Source organism: Pelodiscus sinensis, chromosome 30 (assembly GCF_052426305.1).
Source record: "Pelodiscus sinensis isolate ZL-2025 chromosome 30, ASM5242630v1, whole genome shotgun sequence".
Lineage (NCBI taxonomy): Eukaryota > Metazoa > Chordata > Testudines > Trionychidae > Pelodiscus > Pelodiscus sinensis.
In genome coordinates this window covers 6820132-6834024 of record NC_143081.1, presented here as the reverse complement: position 1 = coordinate 6834024, position 13893 = coordinate 6820132, and the positions used below count along the sequence as shown (strand labels likewise).

General features: G+C 54.8%; 1 protein-coding gene across 1 annotated transcript in view; it reads right to left on the bottom strand.

Moving 5' to 3' along the window:
* The window catches only part of LOC149521079 (basement membrane-specific heparan sulfate proteoglycan core protein-like), a 141791-nt gene that overhangs the window by 105530 nt on the left and 22368 nt on the right, over window positions 1-13893 (bottom strand). Inside the window, exon 7 of the mRNA XM_089774210.1 lies at window positions 2292-2621. Coding sequence (XP_089630336.1) covers window positions 2292-2621 — 330 coding nt within the window. The remainder of the gene's footprint in view (window positions 1-2291; window positions 2622-13893) is intronic.

Here is a 13893-nt window from a genome sequence, read left to right as displayed (position 1 = left end):
TAGTCTCCAGCTGTGAGCTTGTCAGTTCTTAGCTAATCCCTGCAGCCAGGGCAAGAGCAGGGATCAGACGTGCCAGCGTCACACCCCGGCCAGTTTCACTTCTCTTTCGCTGGCTCGTCCCACGTACACTGCACAATCCACATTGCCTTGTCTGGGGCCATCTTGTGTATCAGCTGCACCCACAGCACATTCCTAGCACACACACAACTCTGTCCGCACACACAGCACACACAGCGCACAGGCACAGTCAGGACTGGGTCGGTGGTTTATATCCGACATGCAAAATACATGAAGGATTGAAGAGGTTGTGAGTGAAAACAGGCAGAATAAAGAAAGTTACAAATTTCAAACAAACAGGAAGCACGTGGCTAGTTCGAACACACCAAACTTATGGTAAACTTACCCTAAAATGTTTTTATTTCACACAAGCCAAAGAGCCAGAGAGAATCTTTCCTTGTGACTTGGGTCCCTGGCTCTCCGTTTGGGGGTGTCATGCCAGCCAGAGAGAGAGAGGCTGCCACAGACTTTCTTTTGGGGCAGGAATCCTTCGTTCTCCACCCCCTCTGCCTAGCAAACCCCACTGCCTCAGGTGGACTGGAGTGGAAATCACAGAAACATTCCACTTCACCTGAGGACGTGGGGTTTGCCCAGGAAAGCTCCTGATTCTATTGATCTTGGTTAGTCTCCAAGGTGCCGCAGGACCAGGCCTTGCTTCTGAAGTCACAGACTCACACGTGACCCCTCTGAGATCCTTTCACAAGACATTAAGTTGTTCAGCCGTTAGGGTTGCGAGAAGAGAACCATTGCTGGCTCCCATTTCCCCTTTAAAACCAGAGACATCCCAAACCGCACAGCTCCAACCTGCCACATGGGAATTATTCACCCATCAATGTGAGAGGCACAGACCCAGCCAGGTGTGACACTAAACTGGATCGGTTACAGGGGGTATGTTGCCCAAAGCGACTGGGAGTGATGCATATTGAGATCAGTATGATCATTTCAAGGGAGGGTGACCTTCACATCCTGTCCCATTGGTGTTCGAGCCCTGGGCAGCCCTGGTTCCCCTTAGTTCCAATACAGACAATTAAACAGACTCGCAGAGGGCAGCTGTATCTCCGCCTGTGGCACTGCCTCCTATAGTGCACAGTGATGTCATTGGCCAGTGCCGGGGCCAGCCCCATGACACTTCATGAGGCGGAGGGTGCACACAGCATTGTGTCGGTGTGTAGGGTGTGAATACAGGGGTGCAGGAGTTCACACAGAGCAAGCAGACTCTGTGCACGAGGGTTCTACCCCGATAAATAAACGGCCGTGCCCCGCTCCAGACGCAGCTGCATTTTGGTTGGTCCCGGAAGTGTTGCTGGTGCTAAAGCCCTTTCAGATCCTGTGGATGTTTCTCAGCTCTCACTCCAGGGCTTCTCACCAGCATCTCCCCCTCCAGGCTGGAATTCACAGGGAGCAAGAGCAGCCCGGAGGGGTCTCCCTGTGGGGAGAATCCCAGGCACAGAAGGAAGGGCCCCTGCGCAGAACAAGCCAGGCACCTGGATCTAGGAGCAGTAGCAGGAGACGAGGAAGATGAGGCCGTTGATGAGGCAGAAGGAGCCGCCCACGGCCAGCTCCCGGACACTGACGAAACTGAGATCTGCTGAGAAAGAATCCGGAGTGGAAGCAGCCGGTGAACATCACTGCTGAGGGGATGCACATGGTGTCCCTGTGTCTGTGCTTCTAGCACCCCCTCCCCCAGAATCTCAGCAGCCCCAAGCTGGGATGTGAAACCCACCCACAGCCCTTCTCTCTCAGAGAGGGGGACACTGACCCTCATTCACCCCACACGAGTGTCTGTTCCACTCTTCTCTGCCTGCTCTGTGCCCTGCCCTGTCCGCGATTGGCCCTTGGGGTCTGGGTGCTGGTTTCTCCACCGGGAAATGTGCTGGGTGAGAAGGGGAATCTATCTAGTTAGAGGTCAGCAAGCCACGGGCTGCCTCACCTGGCACTGGGACATTCCTGGTGATTCATGGACCTGCCCTTCCAAAATAATTCTGGTGACACCCCCCAACCCACTCCATTGAATTGTAAATGGCACATTCCATCTGTACCAGCCAGAGGGGGAAGGAAGGTCCAGTGTTGAGGACAGAAAAAGGCCGGGGGGGAAAAGGGGAATTTCACCTCCACTTTATTTTCTCTCCATGTTACCCCAACCAGCCTCCCTCTCCCAGCAGAGCTCCTGGGGATGGGTCTCCTCCCATGGGAATAACAAACTCAGCTCAATGAAGATATTAGGGGTGTCTCACCTGTCCTGGTGACATTCACAGCCTGGCTCCGGAGGGATGGGACCCACCTCCCACTCATGTTGTCCTCGTACCCGCAGGTGAATTCCCCGCTGTCATTGGGACTGGCCCGTGGGATGCTGAGCACAGAGCCCTTCACAGAGCGGGAGCCGGGCTCCATGGTGCTGATCTCAGACCCTGCGTCCCTGGGGACAAACTCAACTCCGTCCTTGTAGAAATGAAACCTCCTCTCGCCGGTGTCCCCTGGGGCCGTGCAGGTGAGAAGCAGGGGGAGCCCTTCGCTCACCGCTCCAGATGGGGGATCCACACTCAGCACTGGCTGGGGAGGGGGGTCTGTGGGGAGCAGCAAAGGGGAAGGATCAGCAGGGACGTGGAAAGGTAGAAAGTGAAGATGGTGCCCAAAATTCCGTGTGCTCTGAGATAACCTGGGCTCTGTCTCCAGAGCCTCTTGCTACAGTTCAGGGTGCTGGGAGGCTCCACACAGAAATGAGTGAGATCCAGGACGGGGTGGGGATTTCTTCCTTCAGATAAGGGGGACCTTCTCCCTCAGACGTTTGGGACCCAAATGGACCATTCCCCAGGCACAGCCCCTTGCTCCTGGACCTGCAGGTTTTCCCTCCTGGTCCTGTAGAGTTCCTTGTTCTCCAGCTCTGCATCTTCCTCCAGCCACTCCTGGCATCCCACTAAACTGACTAAAGGGGAGGCTTTTCATCAGTTGGAGCTGGTCCTTGAACGGATTCAATGTTTCTCTGGGTTAGGAGCTTCTGAACCCCAAAGTAGCATCAACAATTCCCCACAAACCTACTAGGAACCAGGGAGTGATATTACTGGAGGATTCAGATTGATCTGAGTCTCCCTATGTGGAGCTGAATGGGCAGGTTGTCTCTCACTCTGCACGTCATGAAAAGATGCCCTGCCATGGTGTGAGTAGAAGGAAGGAGAAAGGGGGCTCACCTGTCACTGTGATGTTGATGGGGCTGCTTGTCTCCGAGAGGAGCTCTCGCCCAGACACTGTCGTCCAGAATTCACAGCTGTACACTCCAGTGTGTGACCCAGACAGACCCGACAGCTGCAGGGAGTCAGTGTAGCTGTCCCGAGGGAAGGGTAATTCCATGGAGTGGATTTTCTGGCTGTCCCTGAAGAACCGGATCCCAGACACGCTGGACACCCCAGCAGCTGAGCACGTGAGGGTCACATTTTCTCCAGCAATGTAGACAGGTCGCTGCGGGGACACAGTGAGGTTGGGGGCTGGAAAAGACAAGGGGCTCAGTGGGGGGAGATGGTTCCTATCTGGTGACAGATGCAAAGGAAGAGCCAGTGAAGGGCAGAGGAAGGACACAGACCCCAGCCAGCCCCAGCTCTGTTCTCAGGAGCCACGTCCCTGCCAGGACATGCAAACACTGAGCCACAGAGATCTCCCTGCCAGGAACCCAGGGGACCTGCCTCCCTTGCTTGGTACCTGAGGGGGCAGATCCTGCCTGGGACAGCTCAGCCTGCAGGAGGTGGGTTTGGGATTGTGCAGTTTAGGCCGGGGGTGTCAGGGAGCTGCTCCCAGCAGACACAGAGCAGGACACCCGGCACTAAGAGCAGAGACAGCCAAATGCTGCAGAGCCCTGGGTGCCCCATGGGAGATTCCCACACTCCAGCTGAGTCCCAGCCTAGTGATGCCAGAGAAGCTCCAGCCCTTTGACCTCTGCTGGGATCTCGCCCATTCACTTGCTGGGGTGTTGGTGCCAGCAGTGGGATGGGGAATAGGACAGTGACCAATCCCTCTCCTGAACTAATCACAAGAGATACAAGGGGGGGCCTGGCCAGAGCCAAGGGCCAACGTTGACGTGTTGGGATGGGCCTGAGATTCCCAGTGACCCACCCACCAAACAGCAGGAAAGGGGCTCACCTGTCACTGTGAGGGAGATGGAGTTGCTCCACCTAGATGACTTTGCTCCTTCGGGATCCTCTCTCCAGTACGCACAGGTGTAGGACCCAGCCCGTCCCCTCTCAGCTGGGAATTGCAGCCAGGGCTCTTTAGTGGGGATGAAGAGGCCCTGCTGCCCTTTTCGAAAGAAGAATCTGTATCCCCCAGCCTGCTCACCGTGCGGTGGGGAGCACATGAGCCTCACCAGCTCCCCGGGGGGATACGCCTTGTATGTGGCTCTCCTTGTGAGGGTAGGAGGTGGCAGGAGATCTAGAACAGAGGCAGAGGGGTCAGCGCAGAGGGACAGGCCAGGATGCAATCAAGAGAAAATCAGAGTGAGAGGAGAAATATAAACACAAACCAGCCGCATCTCACTGCCCAGCACCCTGCACCTTTCCCCTCTGGGAAATGCCCCACGTCAAATAACCCACGGCCTGATTCTCTCTCGTGTCCCGCTACTTCTCCAATGATGAAATCCAAAAGTTCATTCCCAGTTGGAAATTGTGGAGCTCCTGCTCCCAGGGACTGGATCGTGTAGAATCACTGTCTGGTCTCCTGCAGAACCCTCCATTGTCACGTGTCTGTTCCCCACATCGGAACTTCCGGGCAACCTTCCCTTTGTGACACTGAACAGGCTCAGCTCCTGGAGTCTCTCCTAGAACATGGACCTGCCTTCTGCACAGCTGGGCAAATTCCTTCCCCCATCTTCACCCCTGCACCCCACAACTTGCTGCTCTATGCTCAGTGGCCTCCCAGTGTCCCTGCCCTGCCCCCCAACCTGCTGCTCTACCCTCCCGAGAACAGAGGAGCTGGGAAGGGGATTGTGTCAAAGAACAATCAGGACTCAACTGGCCTGTCCCAGCAGAGACAAGGGGTGTCAGGAGCAGAGCTGGGTGGGAAGTTTCCCTCGTGTGTCTCAGTATCCACAGGCTGCCCCCTCTCCATCCAGGGGAGGGGTGAGGGCAGGTTGGGAGGATCCTTCACCCACCAGTGCAGCTCCAGATCCCACACTCTGGGGGAAGCAGGAGGCCGAGAGGGGCAGGGTGGTTTCTGCCAATGCTTCAACCCCAGACCCGCCAGAGTCGCTGCACAGAAGAGAGAAGGGTTGGCCGGACATGGGGAAGGGAGGGGGGAGTTTTTCCACTCACCGCCTGTCCTCTGGGGTCTCTGCAAAACCTGCTTTGAGTGTCCTGGCTGGTGGTGCTGGGTCTGTGCCCCGACCCTGAACCCTCTGTGGGGGCACAGGCCTGGGGGAGATAGACCCCCCCATACATGGCCCCACACTGATGGGCCTTGCCTAGGGGCGCTCAGTGCCATGGGGAGGTGGGAGCTCAGTCTCCACAGCCCGTCCAGACCTCGCTGTCTCTGCTGAAGTTCCCATTTTGGTGCTGGAAAGCCCCCATGGTGCTGGGGCAGCTTCTCTCCTACGGCCTGGGCAGGGACCCACCAAAGAGATGCCCCAAATAGCCATTATCTGGGCCTGCTCTTCTGCCCCATGGACGCGGCTCTGGACTGGAGCTGCAGCTGCAGGGTCCATGGGAGACTCCTGTGAATGGGCAGCTGGACCCACCCAAGGGGTGACACGGGGGGCCCTGGGAATCCCCCTTCCCTGCAATTTCAAACACCCCCAATGTGGGAGGTAGGGGAGCCCCACCCCCACTGACTGACTTCTCCCAACCCACCACAAGCATCTCAGCAAGGCCAGGAGACGTCGTTACCTGCGGGGGTCACCGGCCTGGGGAGACTCTGGAGCGAGGCTGGAGGAGAAGAGCAGAGGGGGGGTGAGAGCTCTGGGGAGGGGCAGGGGGAGCAGGAGAAGGAGAAACATGGGGAGTGAAGGGGAGTCTCCCGTCAGACACACCGAGGGACTGGAGACAAGGGGGGCACTTACCCAGCAGAGGCAGGAGCAGAGGCAGCACCATGCTGAGCCGATCACTCTAAGCTGGGAGCTGGGTTCTTAGCTCAGCTACTGGCCCCATCTGGTGCAGGGAGATGGGACCCTCCCCTCTGACACAGGCAGAGGAAGTCACAGCCTCAGGTGTGGTCACCACACAGCTTGGCACAGGGCGTGTGGGGGATGGCTGCCGATTTTCCATCGCTGATACTGTGGAGGGAGGGGAGGAGCTCAACCAACATCCCCTAGTGACTGACAGCTCTGGGGCTGGGCCAGGAATTCAACTGGCTTAAAGGAAACTTCGGTGAGTTACTTCAGTTTAAGCCAGGCCCCTTCAACCGCAGGAGACGCAACACACTGACCCCAGCGGGGGATTGACACCGCTCTCTAGCCAGGCCCAGATCCAGCTGGGGCCCTGCCGTGTGTTTGAAAATAGCACTGGGAAGTTCTGCTGGGCTGCAGGGAACGTTGTCACAGACAGCGAGTGACGGGGCTGGGGCAGGTTTCCGGTCCCCAAACCCTGACCCTGTGGGATGGGACTGACCCCGCTCTGGGCAACAGGAGCTGGAGGCCGGGCCATGTCCAGCTAGAGATGGATCTGGGGGGCAGAGGGGTGAGCAGGACAGGGGGCCACCTGACGGAGGTGGGGGCTGTGACACAGCAGGTGTTTCTCTCCCTGGACATGGCTGCATTTTAGATGCATTTCAGTTGCTCACTAAAGTGTTGATGGCGTCCAAAGCCCCTTCAGACCCTGTGGATTTTCCTCAGACCTGAGAGGGTGTTTCTAGGCCAAAGGGGTCACCTTGTGGGGAGAATCCCAGGCACAGAATGAAGGGCCCTTCACAGAACTAGGCAGTTCCCCGGCTCTAGGAGCAGCAGGGGGCAATGAGGAAGATGAGGATACTGACGAGGAAGAAGGAGCCTCCCACTGCCAGCTCCAAGACCCTGAATAAGCCACGAGCAGCAGTAGAGGGTAACTGAGTGTGTTTACGGATGATTATAATTTCGAGTGGCTCCCTTGTAGGGGTGTGTCTACACTACGATGTTAATTTGAACTAACAGCCGTTAGTTTGAATTAACTTTCATGGGGCTACACATACAAACCGCTAGATCAAATTTCAGTCGAACTAGCGGAGCGCTTAACGCGAACTAGGTAAACCTCATTCTACGTGGAGTAACGTCTAGTTCGAATTAAATAGTTTGAATTAAGGGCTGTGTAGCCACTTAATTCGAACTAGTTGGAGGCTAGCCACCCGCTGCCACCCAGACCTCTGACTCTTCCCAGGACCAGGCTGGTGGCTCCCAGGAGCCTGCCCGGGGCCACAAGAGGTGGGTGCCCGCCTGGTCTAGTGTGGAGATTGGGGACCTCATCGAGGTTTGGGGGGAGGCCTCCAGCATCCACGATCTCCACACTAGACACAGGAATAGATGTCAGCCTGGCCACCAAAGGTCACATCTGAACCCAGGAGCAGGTTTGCATGAAAATCAAGTTGATCCAGTGAGACCCCCGACCCTGAGCCCTGAGCTTCTTCACACAGTATATAGTCAACCTGTGGAACTCCTTGCCACAGGAGGCTGTGAAGGCTAGAAGTAGAACAGAGTTTAAAGAGAAGTTACATAAATTCATGGAGGTTTGATCCATGGAGTGGTATTAGCCAGAGGGTAGGAACGGTGTCCCTGGCCTCTGTTTGTGGAAGGCTGGAGATGGATGGCACGAGACAAATGGCTTGGTCATTGTCTTCAGTCCATCCCCTCCAGGGTACCTAGTGTTGGACGCTGTCAGCAGACAGGCTACTGGGCTAGATGGACCTTTGGTCTGACCCAGTACGGCCGTTCTTATGTTTTTATGTTCTAAGCTCAGGGCTCAGGGTCGGGGTCTCACTGGACCACCTTGATTTTCATGCAAACCTGCTCCTGGGTGGCCAGGCTGGCAGCTCTCCTGCCCTAGACGGCCACTTTCCTGTGCCTAGTGTGGAGGTCGTGGATGTTGGAGGCTTCCCCCCAAACCTCAATGAGGTCCACGATGTTCGCACTAGACCAGGGGGGCACCCGCCTCTTGTGGCCCCGGGCAGGCTCCTGGGAGCCGCCAGCCTGGTCCCAGGAAGAGGGGGAGGGCTGGGGAGCATCGGGTGGGTGGCTCGATCTGTGCCAGGTGCAGGGTCTGCTGGCTGGGTGCTGGCAGGCTTGCACCTGGCACGGGCACCGTAGCCAGCCCGTGCCCCTTTAAGAGCTCCGGGGCCGGGAGGGGGGCATAGAGTTTCCCTGGTTGTGCCCAGAGTGGCCACCAGGGCAAGCTGGGGAGGGCTAGCCTCCCACTAGTTCGAATAAGGTGGCTACACAGCCCTTAATTCGAACTACTTAATTCGAACTAGACGTTAGTCCTCGTGGAATGAGGTTTACCTAGTTCGAATTAAGCGCTCCGCTAGTTCAAATTAAGTTCGAACTAGCGGTTTGCCTGTGTAGCGCCTATCAAAGTTAATTCAAACTAACGACTGTAGTGTCGACATACCCTTACTCTCTCACTGGCCCCCTGGATATCCCCTGTCTCTTGGTTTACCCCTTTAGAGGCAATTTAATTAACTGAATGTCTAGAATGTCTAAAATACGGCAGTACTGCTCCCGTCCATCCTACTTCTGCATGGACTATGTGAGCACAAATAGCTTGACCACAAAAAAGTTAAAAGTGCAACTTCCATGAAGTCTGACATAGCCAGAGAGTGGAATAGAGAATTGAACAAACAAATCTTACATGAATGTGAATTGAATTTATCACTTACCGGCACAGGGGAGACAAAACGGGGGCACAAAGCTTTGGTCATTTATAACTATTTTTAGTGTGATGAAAGTGAAAGCAGGAAGTCAGATACTGACTAAATGTGAAGAAAATGGCACGTGAGAAAGGAATGAGCCCTTGAGAGACGCCATCCTCTAAGGCGAGACACCTGATGGCGTCATGGAGCAATAAAGCAGAGAGTGAAGAAAAGTTTTGGTGAGCTGACGGAGTCTCTGCTCAGAGACAGACCTGTGTGGGGTATTAGCGACGTGAAAAGAGAAACGGCTCCGAGAAAGAGATTCCAATTCAGAACATGCTCCCCAGACATGCAGGGCAGCAGATGCTCTGACAGCAGATGCCCAAAAGTTGCATTCGCCAGAAGGGGTTTTCCGTGTGCTAGGTACCAGTGAATGCAGCTGGAATAGACCCAATCCAAGAGGGTCCCACTTCCATTGAAAACTGACACGGCCTGTAAGATCAGGTGCAGACAGTTCTGTGGAAGTTGTGGGTCACTGCCTGGGCCCACACATAGTGATCCCCTTGGGAAATTCTATCCCAGATACTGGCGGAAATAAATGCTTTGTGCAATACTGAGGATCCCAAATACAGAAACACACATGCTCTGAGTGTCAGACACTCCAGCTGGGTGATTTCTCATAGACACTCTTGGACCAAGCAGGCCTGAGGAGTGGGGCAGGGCTTGGAACATTTCTCCCACTAACACCAGGTTCACATTCTGTCTGAGCAAGATGAGGAGAAACCAAAAGTAAAACCTAAAGGGCCCCAGGCAAACACAGAGCCGTGGTTACTGTGGAACACACACAGCAGTGGCAGGGGTGGGGCTTTGGTAACTAGCATCAGACTTAAAAACCCACCAATTCCAGGCTCCCATCTATTGTCGTATTGAAGAAAGTGTCTCCAGTTGTAGGCCTGGCTGCGTGTGGGAATCCCTTCCCCCAGGGGCAAGAGGAGGTGACAAGTTCACATGTTTGTCTCCAGTTCATGGGTAGAGTGTGGGGGGAGCAATCAACAAAGTGTTTTCCCCTCTGATGTAGCACAATTTGTTTGATGGCTGTCTGGGGGCTTCTTACACTGGGCAGGAAATCGCCCCTCCTGTGGCAAACTAGCGCTGTACTTCACACGTCATCCTGTGGCTTTTCACAGTTCCACAGCAAACACTTAAAAATAACCATAGGACAGGGGGTGTGGCCATTATCAGTGAGATGAATGAAGGATCCAACATAGGAGCTGCTCACAGAGTCTAAACACTAATGACTTTCTTGTAAGTCTAACCCCTCTGCAGAGCAAACCAGCCCCAGGTGCCCTGGTCCAGTCTCCAGCTGTGAGCTTGTCAGTTCTTAGCTAATCCCTGCAGCCAGGGCAAGAGCAGGGATCAGACGGGCCAGCGTCACACCCCGGCCAGTTTCACTTCTCTTCCATTGGCTCGACCCACGTACACTGGTCAATCCACATTGCCTTGTCTGGGGCCATTTTGTGTATCAGCTGCACCCACAGCCCATCCCCAGCACACACACAACTCTGTCTGCACACACCGCACACACAGCACACAGGCACAGTCAGGACTGGGTCGGTGGTTTATATCTGACATGATAAATACATGAAGGATTGAAGAGGTTGTGAGTGAAAACAGGCAGAGCAAAGGAAGTTACAAATTTCAAACAAACAGAAGCACGTGGCTAGTTCGAACACACCAAAGCTTATTGCAAACTTACCCTACAACTGTTTTTATTTCACACAAGCCAAGGAACCAGAGAGAATCTTTCTTTGTGACTTGAGTCACTGGCTCTCCGTTTGGGGGTGTCATGCCAGCCAGAGAGAGAAAGAGAGAGAGAGGCTGCCACAGACGTTCTTCTGGGGCAGAAATCCTTCGTTCTCCACCCCCTCTGCCTAGCAAACTCCACTGCCTCAGGTGGACTGGAGAGGAAATCACAGAAATATTCTAACTCACCTGAGGACGTGGGGTTTGCCCAGGAAAGCTCCTGGTTCTATTGATCTTGGTTAGTCTCCAAGGTGCCGCAGGACCAGGCCTTGTTTCTGAAGTTACAGACTCACAGGTGACCCCTCTGAGAGCTTTTTACAAGCCATTAAGTTGATCACCCGGCCCTTAGAGTTGCCAGAGGAGAACCATTGCTGGCTCCCATTTGCCCTTTAAAGCCAGAGACAATCCCAAACCACACAGCTCCAACCTGCCACACGGGAATTATTCACCCATCAATGTGAGAGGCACAGACCCAGCCGGGTGTGACACTAAACTGGATCGGTTACAGGATGTACGTTGCCCAAAGCATCTGGGAGTGATGCATATTTAGATCAATATGATCCTTTCGGGGGAGGAGGACCCTCGCACCTGCCCCATTGGTGTTCGAACCCTGGGCATCCCTGGTTCCCCTTAGTTCCAATACAGATGATTAAACAGACTCGCAGAGGGCAGCTGGATCTCCATCTGTGGCACTGCCTCCTATAGTGCACAGAGATGTCAATGGTAAGTGCCAGGGGCATGTCCTGTGACACTTCATGAGGCAGAGGGTTCACACAGCGTTGTGTTGGTGTGTAGGGTGTGAATACAGGGGTGCAGGAGTTCACTCAGAGCAAGCAGACTGTGCACGAGGGTTCTACCCCGATGAATATGCGGCCGTGCCCCACTCCAGACACAGCTGCATTTTCGTTGGTCCCGGAAGTGTTGCTGGTGCTAAAGCCCTTTCAGATCCTGTGGATGTTTCTCAGCTCTTGCTCCAGGGCTTCCCACCAGCATCTCCCCCTCCAGGCTGGAATTCACAGGGAGCAAGAGCAGCCCGAAGGGGTCTCCTTGTGGGGAGAATCCCAGGCACAGAAGGAAGGGTCCCTGCGCAGAACAAGCCAGGCACCTGGATCTAGGGACAGTAGCAGGAGACGAGGAAGATGAGGCCGTTGATGAGGAAGAAGGAGCCGCCCACGGCCAGCTCCCAGACCCAGAGGAAGCGGAGAGCTGTAGAGAGAGAATCCGGAGTGGAACCAGCCAGTGAATGTCACTGCTGAGGGGATGCACGTGGTGTCCGTGTGTCTGTGCTTCTAGGACTTCCTCCCCCAGAATCTCAGCAGCCCCAAACTGGGATGTGAAACCCACCCACAGCCCTTCTCTCAGGGTGGCAGACACTGACCCTCATTCACCCCACACGAGTATCTGTTCCACTCTTGTCTGCCTGCCCTGTACTCTGCCCTGTTCATGCTCAGCCATTGGGCCTGGCTGCCGGTTGCTCCACTGGGAAATGTGCCGGGTGAGAAGGGGAATTTATCTAGGCTGAGGCCAGCAAGCCACGGGCTGCCTCACCTGGCACTGGGACATTCCTGGTGATGCAGGGACCTGCCCTTCCAAAAAATTCCAGTGACATCCCCCCACTCCATTGTTAATTGCACATTCCATCTGTACCAGCCCTACCCCAGAGGGGGAAGGAAGGTCCAGTTGTGATGGGATTGGCAATGGGGGTTCAATTCCCTGCTGTAGCACAGGCCCCTGTGGAAGGTGCTTTCTCCTTCCTCGTTCTGCAAATGGGAACGGGGGAGGGCTCAATCCACTAAGGACACAGGGAGGGGCTGAGGGACTTGGGCCATCCAAGTGTTAAGGACAGAGAAAGCAGGGGGAGGGGAATTTCACCTTCACTTTTTTTCTACTCCATGTTACCCCAACCAGCCTCCCTCTCCCAGCAGAGCTCCTGGGGATGGGTCTCTTCCCATGGGAAAACAAACTCAGCTCAATGAAGATATTAGGGGTGTCTCACCTGTGCTGGTGGCATTCACGGTGATGTTCACAGCCTGGGGAGGGGGATCAGTGGGGAGCAGCAAAGGGGAGGGGTCAGCAGGGACAAGGCAGGGGAGAAAGCGAAGATGGTGCGCAGAATTCAGGGTACTCTGAGCTGACTTGGACTCTCTCTCCAGAGCTCTTGGTTCACCTCAGGATGCTGGGGGGCTCCCCACAGACATGAGCGAGGGCCGGGCTAGGGATGGGAATTGCCCCTTCACACACAATGGGGGCTGCTGGGATGGAGGAATTTTCACAAAGCTCCTAAATTCACACGGTGGCTCCCGCAATTCAGGGCAGCAGGACGTTGAGCTGTATGTTCCTTCCACCATTCCTGATGAGCCTCTAAACTGACTAAAGGGGAAGCTTTTAACCAGTTCCAGGTGGACCCCCAGGATATGTCTACATGACAGCGCTAATTCGAACTAGGCTACTTTGAATTAGCACATCTAGACCTAAAAACTAATTGGAATTAGCGTTTTGCTAATTGGAAATAGCGTGTCCACATTGAGTGGACCCTGAACCAAAGTTAAGACTGGCCGGATCTAGTTCTAAGGCTCTTAGTAGCTTTTCAAACATGAATTGGGCCCTGTTTGGCTTCTCTAACACATGATGCCCAACAACCAACGCTGTGGCTGTTTGATTAAAGACAAATTATTCTCACATAACACTAGTCAGTCGGGAAACAGAGGAAACCCTGCAACCCTGGGAGTTGACAGAATTGTTCAGAACATACTCAACCTCTGGAACTCCTTGACACCATCCCTACCCCGTGGCTAATAGCACTCCATGGACCCAACCTCCAAGTGCAGCCGGGCTGATGGCCGAGTGCTGTGATGTGCCGAGTGTGGGCACTCAGGGCACTCCAAGCCAGGACTGCTTTGCTGTCCCTCATCAAGATAGACAAGCAAGCAGGGAACCCCTGTGAACTGTCTGTCCGGGGTGGGGGTCGGGTCCCTTTAAGCACAGTCCTCGGCTAGCGTGAGGCAGCAGCTCCACACTCTAAGTCCTAACCTGATGCCCTGCCAGCACTGCTTCCGGCCAGCCTTAACTTCGGTTCGAATTAACTAATTAACGAATGAACTTAGTTCGAATTTGTCCTGTAGTGTAGACATACCCTATGAAAGTTAATTCGAACTAATGGCTGTAGTGTAGAATCTCAGCAGCCCCAGGTGGGGATGTGAAACCCCCCCCTCAGCCCTTCTCACACGGACCCCTCATTCCACC